At 53.2% G+C, this 22,254-nt stretch overlaps 6 protein-coding genes across 6 annotated transcripts; 2 read left to right on the top strand and 4 right to left on the bottom strand.

Annotated features, from left to right (window-relative positions):
* Positions 1 to 112: 112 nt before the first annotated feature.
* On the bottom strand, positions 113 to 1,023 carry SPC24 (putative kinetochore protein SPC24; the record flags this gene model as incomplete). Its single annotated transcript, XM_037323159.1, has 3 exons — positions 113 to 558; positions 799 to 931; positions 997 to 1,023. The coding sequence occupies 3 exons, from the start codon at positions 1,021 to 1,023 to the stop codon at positions 113 to 115; spliced, it is 606 nt and encodes a 201-aa protein (XP_037177544.1).
* Positions 1,024 to 1,794: 771 nt separating this feature from the next.
* On the top strand, positions 1,795 to 2,516 carry mtp-2 (Mitochondrial fission 1 protein; the record flags this gene model as incomplete). Its single annotated transcript, XM_037323158.1, has 4 exons — positions 1,795 to 1,810; positions 1,880 to 1,898; positions 1,978 to 2,071; positions 2,187 to 2,516. 4 exons carry the CDS (start codon positions 1,795 to 1,797, stop codon positions 2,514 to 2,516), a joined length of 459 nt encoding a protein of 152 aa, XP_037177543.1.
* Positions 2,517 to 3,936: 1,420 nt separating this feature from the next.
* On the bottom strand, positions 3,937 to 4,722 carry CGCA056_v007909 (uncharacterized protein; the record flags this gene model as incomplete). Its single annotated transcript, XM_037323157.1, has 1 exon — positions 3,937 to 4,722. One exon carries the CDS (start codon positions 4,720 to 4,722, stop codon positions 3,937 to 3,939), a length of 786 nt encoding a protein of 261 aa, XP_037178199.1.
* Positions 4,723 to 10,079: 5,357 nt separating this feature from the next.
* On the bottom strand, positions 10,080 to 11,811 carry CGCA056_v007908 (putative RING finger protein; the record flags this gene model as incomplete). Its single annotated transcript, XM_037323156.1, has 4 exons — positions 10,080 to 10,263; positions 10,301 to 11,029; positions 11,120 to 11,610; positions 11,668 to 11,811. The coding sequence occupies 4 exons, from the start codon at positions 11,809 to 11,811 to the stop codon at positions 10,080 to 10,082; spliced, it is 1,548 nt and encodes a 515-aa protein (XP_037178200.1).
* Positions 11,812 to 13,319: 1,508 nt separating this feature from the next.
* CGCA056_v007907 (Nitrogen assimilation transcription factor nit-4) lies at positions 13,320 to 16,002 on the bottom strand (the record flags this gene model as incomplete). The annotated part of the gene is made up of 2 exons (XM_037323155.1): positions 13,320 to 14,385; positions 14,432 to 16,002. The coding sequence occupies 2 exons, from the start codon at positions 16,000 to 16,002 to the stop codon at positions 13,320 to 13,322; spliced, it is 2,637 nt and encodes an 878-aa protein (XP_037178201.1).
* A 3,282-nt stretch (positions 16,003 to 19,284) lies between these two features.
* On the top strand, positions 19,285 to 21,833 carry CGCA056_v007906 (Vegetative incompatibility protein HET-E-1; the record flags this gene model as incomplete). Its single annotated transcript, XM_037323154.1, has 4 exons — positions 19,285 to 19,948; positions 20,007 to 20,031; positions 20,083 to 20,661; positions 20,714 to 21,833. The coding sequence occupies 4 exons, from the start codon at positions 19,285 to 19,287 to the stop codon at positions 21,831 to 21,833; spliced, it is 2,388 nt and encodes a 795-aa protein (XP_037178202.1).
* Between the last annotated feature and the right edge of the window lie 421 nt (positions 21,834 to 22,254).

Here is a 22,254-nt window from a genome sequence, read left to right as displayed (position 1 = left end):
GTATGTATTTGCGTTAAAAAGGTAATTCCTGACCTGGTATCCTATCATAACTCCGCCCAAACGCCGTCATAGCAATGCTTGAACCGCGCCCGCTGTCTGCCCCAGCCATCAATCACAACGTCTGCCAAAAGTAGTTGGCGTAGAAGAACTTTGAAAACTTTGGGTCCAGGTTCACGACGTGCACATCCCCCTTGCGGTCGTTCCTCACGACGGCGCGGCTGAACTCGCCGTCCTTTGTGTCGCGCTCGATCTCGATGCCGAGGGAGCGGTAGACCTTGAGGCGCAGGAGGACCTCGTCGTCGACGGGGTCGCGGCGGCGCTGCTGGTCGTCGGCGGAGCCGTCGAGGCCCTGGATCTCGAGCTCCTGCAGGCGGGCGTTGAGGTCGGCGGCCTGCTGGGCGAGGCGCTCGGCCTCCATCTCGGCGTCGGAGGCGGCCTTTGCGGTGCGGAATTTTGTGGTGTCGAGGCGGGCGATCTCGGAGGCGTGGGCGGTGGAGGAGTGCGCTTGCGTGAGCTCGGCGTGTTGGGAGGACATTGTGTTTAGTTGGCGGGAGAGTTCTGTTTGGGTTTGGTCAGCGTCTTGAAATAGCGTCTTGAGATTGAGAGAAAAGTGTGAGATGCGAGGAATTGTTGCCCGGTCTCTCCATAGGAAAGCCGGTGGGGGCGGGAGTGGGAGTTGACGTTGGTGGTGTTGGGTGGTCTCGGGAGTCTCCCATAGATAAGCCATTGAGGGCTGGAGTAGTAGTCGGGTCACTTTTGACCGGCGAATGGCAATGCACTGTGACGAGAGTAACGTACTCTTGAGGGCATTTTCGGCATCGCGGAGACGCATCTCGCGGGCCTGCTGGAGCGTGGAGTAGGAGTCATTGATGCGCGCGATGGCTTGTTTATCGGGTTGGATGTTGAAGTTTGCGATTGTGTGGTGGATGAGCTGCGTGCGCGCCAGATCAGTCAGTACATCGCAGATGTCAATGGTGCGGTGGTGTGGGCGCCTACCGTCGCGGGCTCTTCTGCCAAAAGCATCTTGACGGTATTTCCTCGTGGGTGATGTCTTTCGCGATAGAGGTATCGTCAGGTTCGGTTGAAGTCGCGGGTTGTCGCGTCGTCGTTCATTAATTAAGTGATGAAAGGATGTGATTTGCGTGGGTGTCTGTCACTCGGCCCAAAGCGGAAACCGCCTAAACAAAAAAGAAGACGGGAGCCCGCTTATCGGGTCGACATCACCGGGACGACAATCGGCTGACTAAGGTTGGGTACGCGGACTGCTGCAGGCCTGTGATTGATTCCTACAGAGTGCGATGGTCTCCCCCTCAGTGACTGGCCAGTGCTGGAGCGAGCCAGCACCCCCCGGCGAAACCCCTCCCTCCTTCGGTTCCCGTCCATCCCATTCGCCCGCCGTCGGCCGTCGTCATCAGCTGCTGCTGCTGCTGCTTGCTGTGTGTGTTTGCTGTCCAGCGTGCCAGCGCCAGCGCCTGCCCGCCACACATGATCCCCTCCGCGGTCCCCACGCAATCTTCAGATGTCAGAGCTTCAGCCACTTCCGCCTCATTCCGAAGCAGGTTTGCCATCATCCATTTCCCATTCGCAAGCCACCCCAACCAACCCGCCCTCCGATCGTAAAGGCCCAAATCTGCAAAACCACCTTGTGCAACCCCTCGGACGGCTTCTTGAACCCGCCTTAGACGATAGCTGCACACAAACGCGCCCGCGCCGTGCTTGAAGTTTTTCCTGACGATCCCCTCCGAAAAGTCCATAGCTCCCCTCCCGTGAGAGAGCTGCCGACATCACGCAAAAATGGTCGATCTACCCTGTAAGTAGAGGACCCCTCCTCCCTCCACATCATGATGGTCCGCGCAGCAGTGACTGACGACGACGACAGACGCCCTCGACGCGGAAACGTATGTTGCCTTCGCGCCCTTCACCTCTCCCCCGCGACGCATCGCGCAGGCGTAACGTAAAATACTCACCGCACCGCAGGCCCCTCAAGGCATCCGAGCTCCAGGTCCTCCGCGCCCAGTATGAAAAGGAAGGCGAGATGGTCGGCGTGCAAACCAAGTTCAACTACGCATGGGTATGGCATCTCTCCCTCTCCCCCCTTCTCCCTCGTCCTTGTCCCTCTTGCTTCTCCCATATCCCCCGCCGCCCAGGCCAAACCACAGCTAACAAACCCCTCCCCCAACGCACAGGGCCTCGTAAAATCAGACAACCGCAACGACCAACAACTAGGCGTCCGCCTCCTCTCCGAGATCTTCCGCGTCTCCCCCGAGCGCCGCCGCGAGTGCCTCTACTACCTCGCCCTCGGCAACTTCAAGCTCGGCAACTACGGCGAGGCCCGCCGCTACAACGACCTCCTCCTCGAGAAGGAGCCCGCGAACCTGCAGGCCTCGAACCTGCGCCAGCTCGTCGACGATAAGGTCGCCAAGGAGGGTCTCATGGGCGTCGCCATCATCAGCGGTGTCGCCGTCGCGGCCGGTGTCGTGGGCGCCTTCTTGGTGAGGAACGTCAAGAGGAGATGAGGGGTGAAGATGGATGGGTACGGCTGATGAGCGAGACGACGAACGCTTCTTGCTGCGACTGCAGAAGAGAGACACGACAGCATGGGATGAATGGATGGATGGGGCGGGCAGACGACGGTGTTGCTTTGAGAGGACAGAATTCCCCTTTTATGTGTTTTTTCTTCTTGGTAATGTGTACTTGTATGGACATGACGACGGCTTTTCCGGTGTACAGGCGTATACACAAAGACTTCTTTTCTCACCTTCATAGCATTCTATTGCGGCATGAATTCGAAACGTTGTCTATGTTTTGTTAGTCTAGTGCGGTCGCGTGTGAGGCTTGACGGACTTATGATTCATACGAGAGCTTGGACACGAGCGCGGTCATGTTGCCCGGGCTTGGGAGCAGCTGAGACTTTCTGCTAGTCATCGCACCGCTGGCGAGCTTTTGCATGTCGCACGCCTTGTTAGAGGTGTTAATGTGAAATCTATAAAGGTGGGAATTGGCAAATCGTTAGCCGGGACAAGCCGCACACAATGAGGCGATTACGCGTATGTTGTCTTGAGACAACATCACCGAGGAGCATCTGGAGCCGGCGCAGTCGCTTGTGGCAGATCGTATTCTTTAACCCTTCCTGGGGAGCGCACTACAAGCACACAGTTCGTCTCTACCAGGCTTTTCTGTTGGCCCTCCGGTATGTGCCGTAATGTTTCGATGAGCCGACGCATCAAGTGCAGGCGTGGGGAGGATCAAGCCCCCTACATCGTGTAGCAGACACCCCGGAGGACTGCCTGGCCCGGATTCGCCTTCAAACAACGACTGTGGCTGAACATTCGTCATGCGATTCTTGCCGGTAGCTGTGAATGCTCCCTGACCTTTTTTATGACAGGATTTGTTTGGTGATGGGGGGGAATTTGCCTTCCGGGCTCCTTAGGACGACAAGTCAAGGGACAGAACAGCCAAGATGTAGCCGCAAGAATTGGAAAACCCGAAAGCATTAGGGGGGAAATAATATCTAAATTGCAAAACGACGACCCAACGCTTCAGGCCCAAGTGCAGACAGCAAATTTGAATGATTGGAAGCCCACATGTTACGTTGGGAAGGCCGGATGGCTTCAGAAAATAGACAAACAACCGTTCGACCACCGACGTCGACGGTGAAATCCGGGCTGCTTCGTCATTCATCAGGTATGATACTGGTGAATACGCATGTCTGTTGAGGATGCAGAAGAATAGTATTGGAATCGAGAGGAGGCGTTACTGCCACTGCCCAATCAGTCGAAACTAAAACTGCGTATGCTGATGCTGCAAATCTTTGCTTGACAGTTAGAGATAGCAAACACCCTGAATAGTTACCGGATCATAGTTATGAGATTTCAAGGAGTCCACCGCGTCCGTACATGCTGATCTGATTATTGGATTTTGTTCATACCCAATTTATTAGCTCGACTGTAATAAAACCCCCCATCGTTGCACGGCGCCCAGGGGTAGATTCCAAGGATCATCGTCGCGATCCATTGCTTGAACAGTGGCGACCCATCGCAGACTGTGTACAAACTGCCATACTGTATCGCGGCTACCGTCTACCGATCCTTCGTCCTCGTATGCCCAGAGCCATCTTCCATACGTCGACGCAACAAAGTACTTGCAGCCGCCTTCATGGAAAATCATTCGCTCTTCGTCCGACATGGCTTCGATCTTCAATATGTCTTCTAGTTGGTCAGCGGTGGGTGCTAAATGTTCTCTTCGCAGATGACGATCCACGAGCCACAACATCTTGCGGTTGCCACGGGCATGAACGTTCCTACTGGTTTGTACCAGCATGTCGTACTCCTTCCAGCGCTCGACGCTCAGTTCAGGCTGGCCCCCCTCCCACTCTCGTTGATACTGCTTAAGTTCAGCGATGCTCCACGACGGGTCGAATTCCAGGGCGATGTGGCACATGCCCCCGAAACCAAGTTTCCAGGAGGCGAAGGGAAGTTGCTTGCTCAGATCCCAAATTCTCTGCCGAAGCGACGTCAGGTGTATAAAGATAAGGTCCGTAGCGGGAAGAACGGTGAAGAATTGGCTCTTCTCCCCGTGTTCCATTTCGAAGGTAGCGGGCATATCGTCGTATATGCTACTGAGGTGAACGACGCTTCGATCGGGTTCGCGATTTGGGCTGTACTTTTTCTTTTGAACCTCGTAAAAATCGGTCCACTCATCAGGCCTGTAGCGACGAAACATGGCCGCTCTCGACTCCCTGCAAGCGGTCCAAAGCCCGCTGTCGATGGTGTATGTTGAGTTGTTGCTGTAGGGGCTTCCTGTCGTGCTGTCTATCGTCGATGGAGCCCCCACGACTTCCTTTTGGCTCGTCTACATTATCGGGGCGATGTGTCCGTCGAAGTCTGCAGGAATATCGTAGCAAGGGAAGATTGAAAAGTGTTGCACTCCGCGGATGCCGTGAGGACGGGTTACAAAGTCCCATATCATTGTCCGAATCTCTGGACAGAGATCACCAAACGAAGAAAATTTCTGTGTAGCCATGGTTGTTCATAAATAGTGGTGTCTTCCGAAATAATGTGGTTGTGTCGAGAATCAGAGATATGAATGGAGAGAACGCAGACGAGAGCGAGGGGTAGCAATTTGCAGCTTTTTGATGCTGTGGTTAGATGACGGTCAAGCCTTTTCGGAGGTAGGTGTGTTGGACTTGAAAAGCCTAAGAAGTTAAGTAGGTGCTTAAGGGAAATGAATCTTGCGGATGGAACAAAGCTTTAGATGGGAATAGCAAGGTGCTCGTAAAGGTTGTGAGGGTGAAAAGGTCGTTTGATGGATTGTGGACCTGTGAGATTAGAATCAACTCAAGTAATCCTCATCACAATGGTGAGGTTTTACGGAGGTTTTGCGCATGATAGGGTCATTGCATCTAATACTTACCACTAACTCACTCATGAAAAAAGGCTCTCTTGTTCAATCGAAGTCGTATTGTTCTAGGTGATGCATTTCTTATTCTTAGAGCGGGACAGCTTAAACGTAGTCAGCAACAGACGGTTTCAAGATTCATGCATGGAACCTTTCACAGGCTGAGATTGTTGCGCTAGGAAGTGGACGTGCGGTGATTCTTAGCTCTTGTAAGAAATGGATAAATAAAAGCTGAGGATCAACACATGAGACAGAAACTTTAGGGCAAGCCCAATCGATGGGGTGCTCGCGGTATTCGTTGAAAAGGCAGCCGGGTGAGAAAAAGCTCAACGTGAGTATTGTTATGCATTGATAGAAGAAGGAACCTAACAGGACTCTACACCAGCGTCGTGCGGCTTCCGTCATCGTTTGTTGTCGCATTTGTCGCAGCAGTATTCGCTATGAAGATAACACCACTCTTCCTCAAAAGGCTGATACATTTCAACTATAAGTCAGAAATAGACCGCAATCTGCAATCATTTGGTGTTGCATTCGGAATACCAAAATCCTTTTTTTTTTTTTTTGGTCATCCAATATTCCATCTTTACTATATTTTCAACTATTGCCAAAGACACTTTTTCACATTCTTAACCTAGACTTATAAAAACAGGACTTCAGTCAGGATTCAAGAACTAAAACCGCCAAATAGCTGGGGACCCGGGAGGAACAACTATTCTTTCTAAAGTTGTGTGATGATTTGACTTATGCCTGCTATACACCTCGCGATTGGGTGGATCAGAGATGACGGAAGAAACCAAGAGCTTTTCGCTAGTCTTTATGGTTCGTCACGTCTGTTCTCTGTTTATTCATTCCGACACTACATATATCATCGACGTCACTATGATCTGCGAAGGTGCCCGGGCACATTCAACGCCTTCAACGGAACATGACGCTGCCTGATATGTAGCAGCGTGCTTCTCGTCTACAGACATCCCATCTTAAACGTTCCATGACCATCAACTTCAGTACTCAAAACAACATAAAAGGAGGAGCATTAACATTCTACCTATTAAAGCGTAAAACTAATTTGATCTTTTCTCAGCCCTTAAGTAGTTTTTAAGATAGAAAGAAATGCTTTCTGCCTGTTAGTATACCGCTTAACCTCAGTTGAAATTCAATCAACTGACTGGAATGTTGTCATCTCTTCCCTAGTCTATCGCCGGTTTATTATGAAGCAACAACTCCTGGGCTACTAAGGCTGTGGCCGAACCCAGGGTCAGAACACGGTGTCATGCTACCAACGTAGTCAAACAAGTAGGTCAGCATCAAAGAGACCGCTATAACTAGGGTTAAAACCCAGGCCAACAATTATGAGAATCATAGAGACTTGTCTTGGATTTTGCTTTTTATATATTTCTCAGACTCCCTTGCGAAGTTTTCATTGTAACTGTATGAAAGTTCGAATTATTCAAAGAGTTAAGATTTGCCTCAAATTATGACCAGTCGACAAACATCCACTCGACAGTACGGGTACTTGGGAGATGTTTCCGGCAACAGGCAACATGGACTCAAGATGTGTCTATCTCACTGTCCCGTAAAATCGCTCCCACACAGTCGTCTTCGTCCGCCATGGCTGTAAGTGCGATACGCAGTGAATAACCAAGATGCAAAATTCTCAGGGGGACCAAGCTGCTCGTAATAGTCACCTAAAGGTAGCTGGTATAACCTCAGAAACTGTCGAGCTCGAGGAGCTGTGGATTTTAGATCCGACCAAAGGCATTCGCAATTGTCTGGTTTGCTTCTTTCTATTTCATCTCATTGATGTGTAGGTACCAAAAGATGGAGAATAGGTTGTGCCGTATCCCCGAGAAGTCTTCAGCCCACTCATATAAAACCTTGAATACTGGGACTCGTAGAAAGGCCGCACCAAATTCGAGTGAACTCCAGATCATTAAGAGGGATCAGACTGATGCCAAGAACGCCATGGTCGAACGACGCATGTACCTCTTCAACTCTACCAATGATCTTTGTTTGACTAATACCTGCGGGGCATCACTTATTTCTCGACTTTATTCATAAGAGTAACATGCCAGCAGTGAAGGGTTAAAACGAAATGTTGAAGGCTAACTTGGATCGCGGTCATCTGGTCACCCCTACCACCAGTCAAGACCAAGTAGCATCAAAAGGCAGTGGGCACAGAGGCAATAGATCGCTTCAAAATCGAATCCCATTCAATTGGCTCTCCTACACATTTAGAAATACCAAGAACCCATTTGAATATGCAACAAAACACGACACGAGATTGGCAAAGTTCCGGTCACAGCGTTCAAGCATGATCATCCCCCATTCGGTATCTGAGTGAGGACTGCCCGACCTCGCTCTTTGAAGCAGGTATGAATGCCGACATAGTCTTCATAGAGTGAGCATGGAGGCCTTGAAAGCCAAGAAAATGAGGAGCTTTACTGATTGTCGTATTGAATTTTGGAAATCTGTCTTGAGTTCCCTAGTGTTCTCAATCAAAAGCACTCGCCGGGCATCACTATCAACCCAGATCTACATTATCTATCGTTCAGAATCGCCGGCTTCGTATTGTTATCAAGAATACGCAATGCCGTAGGCAGTTCCCAGCATCTTGCTCCGATCATAGTACGCTGTCTCCACAGGAGAGTAGGCTGTGAGTAGCAATACCATGACTGAAGTCGACTGCTTCCATTAAGGATATTCCCGGAAGCTAACGAATTGGTTCCTGATTCGTAAGAGAAGAGTTCAACCCCTTTTGATCTCACACATTGGTACAGTGGCTCCCTTTTCTGCTGATTCCGGATCAAACAAGAATGCAGCAGGCCTGTGTAGCTCTAGGCCCTGCTTGAAGCGATATATATATACTATGGCAGGAGATCCGGAACATGGGGAAGAAACTACCCAGGGAATGAGTATAAATAAGACGGCCAAACGCACAATCTTCGGGAGTTGGCAATGAGGCCCTTCGATGTCGATATTTGATCAAAGGCCATCATGACCAGTTGAGACATGCCGGATACAACCTCAGAATGTTTCCTCACCGTGTGAGTGAACATCAACGCTGGAGCGTGGAAAATGACTCCATAATACCAACGCAATCTTCAGTCATCCTCACCGTTGGGGTATCGTCAGATAATACATCAAGAAAGAAGACCACGGTGGGTCCTCAATACAGCTCTCATGGCCCATGACTTGAACCATGAACGGGACATCGGGCCCGAGAGAAGCTCGCGCGAATGTTATGAGTTTCTAACTAGAAACAGGCAACGGTACATAGATACATCATTGTGCCTGAAGTTGCTTGATCCTGCCAGAAAACCGTACTTTTATACATGAGAGCAGGATTTCTCCCAGACGCGGGACGAGGATCGTCTCTGAGTGTCATGATACCTGGACACAACGCCTTGTACTAGACGCCTCCACTGTACAGCAATAACACACTCTTCTCATCATCTGGCCTCTTCCCAAACGAAGAAAGCACCAAGACATGTGAGCCGCGACACAACAGACCGGCCACATTCACGTGTTTAAATGGTCAGTGTGAACATCGACTGATCATTGATCAGTATAAATTTAGCCTCAGCACTTCTTACTGAATGAGTTCCGGGCCAGCAATGCCGCATGGATCCGTACCGTACGGGATTGCAGAAATCTGGTATTCCACCGAGACCTTGAATCCTCTGCAAGAGCCAACTGCAGACATTTCCACCGGAACCCCCCTTTTCACCGCCTCGAAGCCATCCATGCCCCCTTGTCTGTCCACAACATATCCAGGCCAGAATACATACACGACGACAACGCCGACGAGAACCACCTCCACACCATTCCTCGTCAACTTGCCTCTGCGTACTCACTGCCGAGATGAGTTGTAGCTATGCCCGATACAATCACAAAAGGCCCTCGAGACCGTTCGCACATTTGTCAAGACTTCACGAAGAATCGAATTGGCGTGGAACAGGAGAAAGCCAGCTAGCCGGCTACCCATATTATACGAACCAATACCTTGATTCTTATTCCGAAGAGGGCCTCTGGAGCTGACCAGACCAGCAAGCGCGCTAAATTCAGAAAGTGGTCATGGGGGTAGTGGGATTGGTTTCCCGTTTTGAGGAACCGGCTGGCGGTGTTGCAATGTTTCTGTTTGGTTCACCTGTAGCCTAACCTGGTGTCGTGATGTTTTCTGCCAAAACCTCATGGAACTTGTAAAGCAGACTGACAGCCTTGCTGCCATGGCGCTTTTGATGAGTAAATGAACCTCTAAGCTGGGACGCTGCGCATGTCACCCAAACCCATGCCCACCGATGAGGGTGACAACGGAGCACCATGAACATCACATGCGAAAAGAGACAGCCCGTAATCATTCCAAATGCCCTTGCTTTGTGGTGGGCTATGATCTACCAATACACGTCCAGGGCGACAATCAAGCGTCGCCCCGGAATATGACCCTCGTAAGGAGAAAATGGAGAAAACGACCCATGCTAAACGCCGGCAATCCATTTCGTCATTCATAATCTGCCGCCGGCCAGTCCCCCCTGACATGGTTTTGTCCATGCCCATTATCACTTTTCACTCATCCAACCCTTGTGGCAACCATGCCTCCCTTCACTGGGCCCTACGCCTGTCTCTCGAGTTGTCTCCCGAACCACTCGAGCCACCTCCCCGAGAAAAGGTGTTTCTCAACCAGTTCAAGGGTCCGTGACTGGATCCGCCATCTTGATTGTTATTGTCTTGATTTCTCTCCCAGTTTCCTGAAGACGGGCTTCTGTGTCTAGCTCTGAATGAATCGGACTGGTGCCGACGTAGGCTAGGAGGCGAATGAGAATCCCGGCGAGACCGGAAGCTAGACATTCGGCTTGTCTCCTGAGGGCGCTGGGGATTAATGTCTCGGCCTGTGCTAAAGCCATACAGAGGGGAAGGAACATCCCAATCGGTAGCCGCGGATCGGTCCGGACGCGTCGAGTCCGCCGGTACTGGAGGTGGACCGAGTCCACCGAAAAAGACTGGGCGGCTGCCAAAAGACTGCGCTCCCCAGTGGCCGGGGATCCCAGGAGGCGCATCATCCCAGTATACAGGGTTCTGGTTGCTGCCAGATGAACCTGGGGCAGCATCAGGAGAACGCTGGGAAGCGTTGTTTCCGCTGTTGTTAGCATTGCTCGCACTGCCGCTGGCATTGTTGCTGCTCGACTCCTCAATAGGCGTGCGGCAGATCGGGCAGGTGTTGTGCTCCTTCAACCACATCACGACACACTGATCGTGAAACCAGTGCTTGCAGGGCAGAACTGTCGCATCATCACCGAGGCTGAAGTCGTCAATGCAGATTGTGCACTCAGCCTTGCCCTCTGGTCCCAGCATTTTCTCGTCGACCTTTTTGCGCTTCAGCTTGCTGAGAGCGTCCTCGGTAGCCGGAGGTGCCGCGTTCGACTGAGGGTTTTGCTCCATCAAGGTGGATATTATCCGATCCAAGGCCTCCTGAGTGTACACAGCATCTCCATGACTAGCGTTCGCCGGGTTGAGCATGTTGAGAATCTCATGGAGAAGTGTAGGCGCTCCACCGGCCGCACGCTGTCCTTGGCCAGGACTGGGAGGTCCGCCCAGGGTCGGGGGTCCTGCTCCTGCCAGAACACTGCTGAAGATACTGGGAAGCTGATTAGCATTGGATCTGATGGATATCATGGTGACTCGAGGTCCATTGGTGGGGTGGCCACGGGGACTTTGGCGAACATACGATTGGAAGGGGTCGGCTCCAGGCCCGACGGGGGATCGGTTGCCGCCTTGATGGATATGGATCGGTCCAGTAGCGATTGTGAAGCTTGTAGTTCCTCCACGGCCTTCTCTGTAGTAGGTGCGCACATTGCCTGGGCCTCCAAATAGACCACCGCCAAATCCAGGGGGCGGCCGGGTCTCGTCTGGCGGCGGGCGAGGAGGCATGCCCATACCAAACTCATTGACCATATCAATGAAGCGCCTGATAATCTGGTCGCCGTCGGCCGGGTCCGTCGGTTGCCGAGCGTTAGGGGAAGCACCCTGTCCAGGTCTCTGGTTATCCCATATCGTGCGATGGAGAACAAAGCCACTGGGTCCTCGGTGCAAATGCTCCTCTATGTCGGCCTCTTCTGGGTCAGAATCGTCGTCCAACGGATGTCTGTGGCGATTAGAGGGTGAATCATGCAGCGGAGGGCCATCCTCAATAAGTCTGGGGTCGTTGTCCGGCGAAACCTGTGCATTCGTTAGATCTTGCATCCTCGGGACCGCAGGTAGTTTTATTTGACGTACGATTTCCGTTATCTCGCTGTCGCAGCGAGGACACTGCAAACCATGCTCATCTTGCCACCACTCGTTGGAGCAGGCATGGCAGTATACGACTTCCCGACCGGCCGTGGCATCCAGGTGACCGCCTCTCGTGGCGTGCGAATCCATTTCAGCCTGGTTGCGCTGGTAGGCTGCTAGGGCGGTAAGTCCAAGGCCCACAGCGAGGCCGGCGGCTCGGAGTGCTCTGAACGCCAGGCTGGATGATGTGGAAGGGCGAAGTTAGGGTAGAGCTGTTGGGAGGGGCAGTATCTCCTTCGGCGGGCGCGTAAGCTATTGGCGAAGGCTGCCGAGTGCTCTCGTGGTATCCGATAAAATGAAAGCCCAGTGAATGAAGGTCGGAAGGCAATTTTCGAAGCAAGTGCGGCCTTTGGGAGGAGGTCCGCTGTGCTGGTGATGTAGGAAACAGCCTCGCGACGTCAGCCGAATCGAGGTTCAGGTCGTTATCGGCGGAGAGCGGGAGAGCACGACGAGAGTATGGTGGCACGGAACTGTAGGTCGGATCGGTGGAGGCGGAAATGTGGATATGTCGAGCCTGAACGCAGCAATGTCAGAGTCGGCCTTATGCTTCACAACGGGAGGCGCAACCAATGAGGTAGAACCCAAAATTCGCCCCAGAAGCTCGTCTTCGGCATCTATCTCCTTTTCCCTTCTCCAAGACGGGCTTGCGCAATGGAGGTGTGTTGGGATGTGGTGGTAAGGCGTAGGGGTGGTGGGCGGGACGTACCTAAGCTAAGCCCTGTACAGTGAGCGGAGCTTGGAGAGGAGCATTTCTCCAACAGAAAGCAACAGCAAAGGGCGATGATCGCAGCGCGGAGTAGCTGTAGGTTATTTAGAGAGCGAGAGCGAGACGAAGTGGTAGACGCGTATTGTGCTTCGGGAGGCGAGGGTGAGTCGTAGGAAGTTTGTTCCAAACGGAAGCAAATGAACAGGAAGAAAAAGAGGGAGAAAAAAAAAAAAAAAAAAAAACCAGGGTCGCTTTCACGTTTGATGCGTTGGTCTTCCGTTGGTCTTTACTCTTGGGAGCAAAGAGGAAATGGAAGGCACGGGCGGTCGGTAAGTGTAAGTAAGGCAGGGTCGAGGTACCTCTGACGTGACGTTTATGGTGGGGGATGCATCATTCATCGGGCGGCGGTCAGGGTAGAGGTGCTTGCCAGCATGCCCAGGTAGGTACATCCGCACCTACCACGCTCGGTTACTAATCGCGGAGGAGATGCATTGAATGTTGAATGTTGGCCCCCACTTTGGACCAGCTCTCTCCCCTTCCACCGGCTTCGGTGTGGCGGTGCGTGCCTAGTGCCACTATGTCACGCCACGCGATTATCGTGTGTTATCACAATCTAGGCAAGTGATTCACTTCGTCTTGGCCAGCTTGGAGTTTGGATTTTTCAGCCATCATGTGTCTGAGCTCCGGACACGTCTCAAAGGCGCTTGGGTTTGGAGTGGCGAGCTGAGCAAGCATCCCCAACGTGACCTTGCGCTGCTTCAATCTGGCCGCTTGACGGAGCTTTGAGACCAAGTTTGTGCCAAAAAAAAAATATGTTCAGAAATCGTAGCTAGCTAAAGATTCGTACATGTTCGTCTCTTGCATCCATTCCGCCCCCACCTGCCACGCTTGCCTAGTCCAGCCCGGGAAGCCACCCGTTACTCGTCAGGGAGCTCAGGTTGTCGAAGTTGGAAGCGTTGGACGTGTCCTCTGATGATTGCCGTGGCGGCATGCCGCTGTTGCCATCTGCGAACATAAACATCTGCTCGTTCGTCGGCATGGAGCCCGGCATATTCCACGCTTCAAAATTCTGATGCCATTTAGCGCCGTCATTCAGGAACCAGTCCTGGTCGAGCCCATGGAACACCTGGCCTGTCGACACTCTAGCCGCCGGAACACCTGCCTGCGAGGTACTCAAGACATTGCCCTGGGCACTGTTCAAGGGGGTGAAGCGTTGCGGTGCTTGTTGGTGGTATATGTTCTGCGCGAGGCCAGCGGGAAGCCTGCTGCCACCGAGAGACTCCGCAGTCATGCTCATGTTAGACACGTTGTCTGCAGCTCTTGATTGGGTTGGAGGACCCGCACCACTTATTTGTGCCAAGGACGCGCTTCCCATGATGATATCGCTGGGAGAAAGATCCGCTTGGCTCACTGGGTGCTGGGCAAAACGAGTGATCGGGCTGAATGACTCCGGTTCGGTAGTAGTTGTTGGGATGTGTGCTACTGTCTGCTGAGATGGCGAAGAGGTGGTGTTGGATCGTGGTGTCGGGACGTCGGAGGTGTTGTAGTGGCCGTACTTCTCGTCGGTCCGTTGAAGGACAACGGAAGCTTCTTCGGGCAGCTCAACATTCCACTTGCGTCCCAAGACACTGATAATGCTCAACGTCCGCCGCGCGCAGGGCCAGTCTTCAGCAATCTCCTCCAGATGTTTCACGCCGTGGATAATGTCTCTTTTGGCCGTCTTCTCAGGCAAGTTGAGCAGGTGAATCGTGCAAGCACTATGAATCATGTAAACGGCAATGTTACAGATCTGGCGAAGATTCCATGACTTCTTGTACAGTCTCATCAGTTTAGACATGGCGCCAGCGTTGGCGGTGCAAATCCTTCTAGGAGAGACATGCGACGGAAGTGGGGATGCTGCTGGGGTGTACTTCAAGAAGGGCCTGAAGAGGTGAATATATTGGAGATGGAAGAACATGCTGTCAAAAGTCAGAATAGAAGCATATCAAGAACGGAGAGACTCACTGCAAGAGTATGACGTGCGGCAGCTGTCCTTCTCTTGGCTCCAGCTCTTGAGGCAGATCCTTTCGCCAATCCTCGAGCCTCCGGTGCAGCTCGCTCAGCTTTTTCAGCTCCACGGCCTTCCCGCTCGATCGGCCGATGTGGTTAGGATGGTAGAAGAACAGCAGCAAATCGCTGCTGATTTCGCAGAGCGTCGTGAACTGCAAGCCAACCGCGCGTGTCCTCGATGGCTGCCTGTTGGTGTGGTCGGACCCAGCATCTGTATAAGGAGACCAGAGCTCGGCGTCCTCGTTGGGAAAAACGTCGTACTTGGGTACGTTATACGAGTTTTTCGGTATTTGTGGCAACCGGCCCAGATAATTGGACCAGGCCTTGTCAAACAAGAAACAACCCCAGAAGGTTATCCTTCGAGCATCTACCGCTTGTTCTCCAAAATTCTTCTCGTCCGTTGACGTGCCGCCGTCGTCATAGTTCAGGCCAAGGTCCTGGGCCATCCGGAATGCCATGCCAGAGTACACCCAGCCCTTGGCTTCTCGAGCACAACCGGCCTCCCTGACGGACATGATGGCTAATGCCTGAACGGTGGTGAGCTTTGGGCGCTCGAATTCATCGTTCTCCACGAACAAACGTTTGGCCTCGGCAAAGAAATGCTCTCCCTTGGTACGGCTGTCGCCTGGTGTTCCGCAGGCGCCGGGCACGCTCGTGAAGTGGGCCCCAAGAGACAAGATGGCATTGACGAGTAATGGGGAGCAGTACACAGTATTGCTGTGGTTTACCCCATGCTTGCCCTTAAAAAAGTCTTGGTAGAATAGGGTTTTTGACATAACCGTAAAGTACGTGTAGTGGTAGTTGAAGTACATGTTCAGCAGATGGGCGATGAGTTCCTTATCCTTGGTCACTCGCGTCCAACTGGTGACGGGATCTTCATTTGCCAAGTTGATGTCCGACTCAGGCTCATTGGAGCTGACTTCGCCCAGGTCAACATAGATCAGGTTGGAGGTGCCGCCAATGAAGCGCACGGAGCCATTTTCGAGACGCAATTCGCCCATCTTGCGAGCCAATTCCCTTTCGCCCTCCAAGGGCTGGTCGGCAGGGTACTCGTCCTCTCTCTCGTCGTTTTCTGCAGCTTCGTGGGACGGCGTTTCTCGTCGCAAGATCTGCTGGGCGACGACGTCGAGGCTGTCACAGGTCCTGATTCTCCTGACAATGTCTGGAACTTCGTCCTCGTTGGCGTTGAGGATGGCCTCGATGAGAATCTGAAGGGTAGAGTTATGGGCCTTCATACTGTCGGCTTTCTCTCTGTAGACACCTTTCCGACGGTGGTCCGAGTTGGGATCATAGACACACTCGGTACCGTAGACGCTGGCGCAGGCAGCGCAGCTGGGAACCGCACCGTCGCATTTCGACTTCCTCCTGCGACATGCGACACAGGCGGTACTCACGCAACGTCGCTTCTGGGGACCGTCGCCGCCCCTGCGAGACTTCTTCTTGGGCTGTGGCCCAGAAGCGGAATCGGGAGGGCTCTTGCTGGGCTTGAGGGACGACGCCTGAGAGAAGACGTGTTGGCTGTCCATGCTGTTTGTCTGGTTGGCCGGTAGTTACGGTAGACGTCAATCTCACGGCCCGATATGCTGGGTCCGGGGCAGACGCGGAGGCGCACGGAGGTGTGGGAACGCGATGGGGGCGGATTCCCAGGGAATGGAGTCGGTGCAGCAGCAAGATCAGGCGCGAGGTTTGCCGGGGATCTGGATGCGACAGGCGGGGATCTGAGGGGGTCGCGGAGTGTTCAGGTAGAGCCAGGTAGGGGAGGGAGAGGAAGGTATCGATAAGGATAGACACCTTGCCCTGTCGTCGAGATAAACAGCTTGAGCGACGATCGGGGGCGTGCAGGGAGGGTATGCGTGCGGGATTGGCGCAGCGCAACGCAGCGTCTGATGCGCGAAGCGAAGAGACAAGCAGGGCAGCTGGGGGTGGCTTGGCTGACGGGCATCCGGACGGGAGAGTGAAGGCGGCTTTGACGGATGGACGACTTCAAAGGGTGCAGAGCTGCAACCAAGGCTCGAAGTGACTGGGTCTTAAAGTTCTTCAATCATGTTTGCTCGAAGTGACGTCTGTTGTGTTGTTGTCGTTGTTGATGATGGTGTTACCGAGAACGAGAAGAGCCTCTCGACGACTCTAGAAAGGAATCAGCACATGTTCTTATGAGGGAAAAAGCTGGCCGGGAAAGGGACGTCAGGATGGATAGGCCCCGGGATGGGCTTTTGGAGGGGTTCAGTGTCTCGTGCGCCATCCCAGCAAAGTCCAGTGTCTGCGTGCTGGAAGGACTCGAGAAGTGTGGTATGAATGCATAAGAGTACCGGATACAGCGATATTGCTCACGTTAAGCAGTATGCCAAGACTGGACAACCTGCACTAGGCTGGCTTGGCTTGGGAGGAAGTCTGAGTCTGTGTTGCGGGAACGAAACGTTCTGTGCCGGTGCCCCCAGTGCGGTTCAAGGTCCGCACCATCCTGGGGTAATGGAAGGTACCTAAGGCAATTGATTACCTAGGTAGGCCGGGATGGTTGGAATGAGTCGCGGTGTTGGGTCGAAGTGTCAACTGGTGCGGGATGGTGCCTCGCCACAGATGCCTGTGTGGAGGGGGATGCCGTGCCGGGATGAGAAATCAGTCTTCTTTGACAGGTCTAGACCTTTTGCCTCTTTTTCTCTTCTTGGACGGGTGGAGGTTGGGGCGTCAGTTTGTGGCTTGGACCCAAGAGACGGACGATGCTAAGAATAACAAATACCATGAGTAGAGCGCCTCAGATGAATCGTTGGACACGCGGGCTGCTGTGTATAACAGGCCGTGCCGAAAAGGCGTCTAAGTGCCGAGTAGGGCAAGGTAGGTAGGTAGGTGGAAGTCGCCGCCCAATTGAGTGGATGGGAGTTCTGGAGACGAAGTCGGTAATTCGAGTGGAGGGAGTAACAAGGCCTCGTCTCGGTTTAGGATGCACCTGCAAGGGCGAACGAATACAAAAGTGCAACAACAATGACTCCATCAGTTGAACAAACCTTGGGGCTACTTGCTTGGGTATGTAGCCAAGCCCTCAACTTGAACCTACCTTACCTTTCTATGTTGGCTTTCTTACCTACCGGGTACCTTAGTAACCACTTAGTATGTATCAAGCGGTAAGCAAGGTAGGCGGTAGGTGAAGCAGGTGGGCAGGTACAGAGTAGCCTAGGCCGTAAACTGGCACTGGCGGCCCCCAAGGCTATCCGAAAGATTTGGGACGACGTGATATCTCCGCGGCCCGTGGATGCACGAATGGGGAGGCGAACCGCCAAGAAGGGAACAACCATGCCCATGCCCGGGCGCATTGCGGAAAGGCGTGGTGGAGTGGGCTGGTTCCAGCCTGGCTAAACGCCGTGAGCTGTTGCTCTGGGAAGTAACAGCCAGCTCAGGGAAGTGGATGATTGGGTGAATTGTCGTGCATACCTTTCCCAAGGCAAGGTAGGTATGACATGGAAGAGAGCAGACTGGATGGACATGACAGGAGGTGGACAGTGGATATGCGTGAGCCACCCACCGGATTTCCCGACGGTTGTCATTCAATGAGCGCCTCATGTAGTCGGTCCAACGTTGCAAGAACCAAACTCTCGTGCCAGATGTCCGTGTCAACTCGGGAACTCGGCGTCTGATATGCTGTCTGCCTTTCCGTCCTGCGACGATCTTGGTCCGACGCACGCATTGTTGAGTAGGTACAGAGCAGCAAATGCCCGTCTATGCGAATATCCCCGTGCGAGCTGGTAAGGAAGTCCATGTGGGAGCACCGTCCGTTGTGGGTTGCGGTGTGGAATCATGGACAGCGAAAGCGGCATTCTCCTTCTTGGCATGCCCTGCGCTCCGGCTCATGGCGGGTGAAGCAGGCAGGCAAGTCAGGGCAAGGCAAGGCAAGGCAAGGCAAGGCAAGTCAGTTCGTTGTGGTTGCTGGGCAGGCATCGTGAACCACCACCACCACACCACCACCTTGCCTCTGTGGCAGGAAGTTTCAACTGCACGTTCCTTCCTTCACATCACTTTCCTTTCCTTCGGTAGGCACTTACCTTGCCTACCCTAGGTAGGTACGGATACAGTGGAGGCAGGCTGCACGAGGCAGGGGCTCCTACCCCCCCCCCCCCACAAAACCGAACCTAACGAACGGATTCTGCAGTTACATCTCCCCCACATTTACCGCCGACCTGAATCTTCCACGCATCCATGACTGTGACAGGTTCAGTACCTAGGTGCGATGGAGTGGTGTTGTTCGCCGTCGCGGGGCAGACAAGCAACGGGGCAGTCAAGTCTAATGTGGAAGTGGAGGGTTCAGAATTCTGCCCCGCTCCCGTCGTCTGCGATCAACCCGACCTCCATCCTATCCAATCCTCCCACCTCGACCGAGAAAGTTCAAACCCACCACGTCTAACTCAACCACCCGCGTCAAGCTATCAACGAGTGGTTCGGAAACCTGCGAAATTTGTCGCGCCCGAGAGACCCTGCCAATCGTCCGGCTTTGTGGCGCCCCATCTGCATCTGCAACTGCAACTGCTAAAGGGCATTCACTTCCAAACAAGGTAGTACGGTTCCGGGAACTAGAAGGGCTGCCTCCCGCATGACTCCTTCTACCTTACCCATCCATAGTCTTGTGGTTAGTATAGCTCCTCGCCTCACCTCACCTCACCTCACCCTGCAATGCATGTGCGATGGCATCCGTACCTTACTGCCCCTCGACCGACGTCACCGGCTGAGCTATGGCCAGCCACCAACCACTGACCCGTTTCGATCGCTAGATTAGCTTCGTCCGTTGATCCAAGCCCGCCCGCGCCGTCCCCGAGCACCAAATGGCCGAGGCTTTGACTATCATCGAAGTCGCCGCCTTCATCACCGAAGTCGTTGATCGTCTCTGCACCTACGTTTCTGCCGTCAGATCCGCCAAAGATGACATTCGCAAACTAACCCAGGAGCTGTTCGCTCTCAAAGGAGCCATGTACCAGTGTAATCTTCACACAAAATCAGACTCGTTTGCCCCATGGCAGGCTCAGGTCCAATCTATGCTCGCCCTGACCAACGAAACCCTTGAATCTATACAAAAGAAGCTCGGAACTCCCACCACCTCCAAAGTAGGCCAGGCCATCCAGAGCCTGACATGGCCATTCAAGTCGGATGACGTCGAACAGTATCTCGCAGCCATTGAGAGGTCTAAAACCTGGTTCATCATGATTCTGATGCGCGACTCGGTCGACGCTACCGCGACCGTCTTGACGGAGATGCAGCTTTTGACAGCGATGGTGCGCCAAGACATACTCGACAAAAAGACCCACCAAGAGCTTGAAGAGATCGCCGAATTGCTTAAATGGTTGTCGCCCGTCAATAGCAGAGACAAACTGCGTGACTCTGTTGCTGACCGAGTGCCGGGGAGCGGGCAATGGATCCATGCCGGCCGGTTCTCGGCATGGGAGGAGGGCGCTCCGACCAACTGGCCTGTGTTTTGGATTGCCGGCCGGTGTAAGTTCGACCCCGAAGCCCCCGCCTGCCGTCAAGCTGCCTCAACTAATGCAACCAGCGGGTTCGGGTAAAACGGTTCTCTTGTGAGTCTCTTGCTGCCAAGGTTTGGCTTGCCATCGCTCACACCTTTCCAGCTCGCACCTGGTCGAGAAGCTTCAAGAGCGGATCGACTCCAATGCCTCACACTCGGCCAGCAAAGTTGGTCTGGGGTTTCACTGTTGCTCGCTGGATGATACTGCGTCTCAAGCGATACCGAATGTGTTTGGGTCCATCTTGGCTCAGGTTGCAGCAGTGAGACCAGAAATCCTCGATCATATTCGGCCGCTCAGGCAGTCGGGTAACACTTTGATACCCCAGAACAACCTGTCCATCACCCAGATCCATGAGGTCATGGACCAGGCGTTGGGGCTGTTCGACATTTTCTATCTCGCAATTGACGCCTTGAACGAGAACAGTCACGAGGCCCTCATCATTCAGATCTTGCTAGATCTTTGCGAGAAACATGCTAATCTCCGCGTCTTGGTTACTTGTACTCATGAGCCAGTTGATGCATCCCCCAAGATATATCTTAGGCAAATGACCACTGAGTCCATCGATTCGGATATCGAGCTGTACGTCAAACATAGACTATCGAACGAACGCAGTTTTCAAACCCTGAGGCCCGAAATCCAAGAGGAGATAAGGACCAAGATCGTATCAGATGCTCATGGGACGTACGTTACGAAAAGGCACCAGTATTCTATGTCATGAGCTGACATTTACTAGCTTTCGATGGGCAAAGGTCTGCATGGACAGACTGAGTGTGCTCCGCACGCCACGGGATGTGAAGCGAGCGCTGCAAGACATGCCCTCCACCCTCAACGAGACCTACGCGGCAATCCTGAACCGCATCCCAGAACAAGATAAGGAGATTGCCCGCGAGGCCCTTACCTGGCTGAGCTTTTCCCTCCGTCCTTTGGGCCTCGAAGAGCTCGCGGAAGCCGTCGTCGTTGAAGAAAACGACACCGATATCGATAACGATTGCCGGCTGAACGACTCGTCCATCATCCCACAGATATGTCAGGACCTGGTCCACGTTAGCAAAAAGACCGTCACTCTCGCTCACGACTCAATACGAACTTGCTTGCAATCGGATTGGATTCGCACATCCAACGCTTCAGACTTTGCGCTCGACACCACAGAGGGCCACCGCAAAATCATGCGCAAGTGTCTTGCGTACCTTAACTTCGGCCCCTTCACTTCAGGCCCTGTAGACAAGCAGAGGCAGATTGATAGTCGCTTCGTCAAATACCCTCTGCTCGACTACGCAGCGACCATGTGGCCAATCCACTCGGAACGATTCACAATGGCCGAAGCCGACGAGCGTCTTATCCTCGACTTTTTCGAGACGAAGAAACACTCGAACGGCGGCCCGTTCGAATCCTGGGTGCAGTACATCATGCACACAACCAACCTGAACGCTATCCGCAATACAGAGCCCCTGTACTACGCTGTTTCATACGGCATGACATCAATCCTCAAGCTTCTTCTTAAGCCGGAACACAAGGTCGATGTCAACAAGAAAGGTGGACGGTTCTACTCCCCGCCGCTCTTCGTTGCCGTCTGGAAGGGCAACGTCGAAGACGCCAAGTTGCTCTTGAGAGCAGGTGCAAACCCAGATGCCTACGACACCATTGGGCAAACCAGTCGCCGGCTGGCCGTGTCTCGTGACATGGACGAGTTGGTAGAACTCATCGATGAGCTGTGGCCAGACAAAGTATGGCATACCGTCGCGCTCAAGGCTGAAAGGCGCAAGAAGTCTGAAAGGTGGGAGCGCTTTAAGCAAGACTCGGCTAGACGTCGGATGGAATCTCAGCAGCTTCGGATCGAGTGGGTGGAGTCATGAAGCGTGCCTCATTTCTTCTAATCGACTACATCACATCAAGTCTCGACCCGGAACCAGTCGTATGTTCTCGGCACCTGATCGAACTCAACGCCAGCACCCGATCAATCCTTAACACATGCTTCCTTCATGTAACGCCGCAATACCTCGAGGAGGAATCACTGACCAAAGTTCTCCGGCACCATGGGGCCATGAAAGTTCATGAACAACACCTGATGGGTACCCCACATAGGACGTAGACTTCATGACCACACTTGAAACCCAGACCCGCCCCAAGCGCGAGCAAAGAGCATCGTGTTTTCTATTGGAGAACTGTGTGCAAGACGTTGCCATTGCAATCCAAGTCACATCGAAGCAATCACATTTACAAGGCTATTTACATGAATCCAAACATTCGTACATTCATCCATCCCACCCCCATCTC

This window comes from Colletotrichum aenigma (assembly GCF_013390185.1).
Source record: "Colletotrichum aenigma strain Cg56 chromosome Unknown KSG_Cg56_contig05, whole genome shotgun sequence".
NCBI classification, from domain to species: domain Eukaryota; kingdom Fungi; phylum Ascomycota; class Sordariomycetes; order Glomerellales; family Glomerellaceae; genus Colletotrichum; species Colletotrichum aenigma.
The sequence above is the reverse complement of the archived record's forward strand: the minus strand, read 5'-3'. Positions and strand labels throughout refer to the sequence as shown.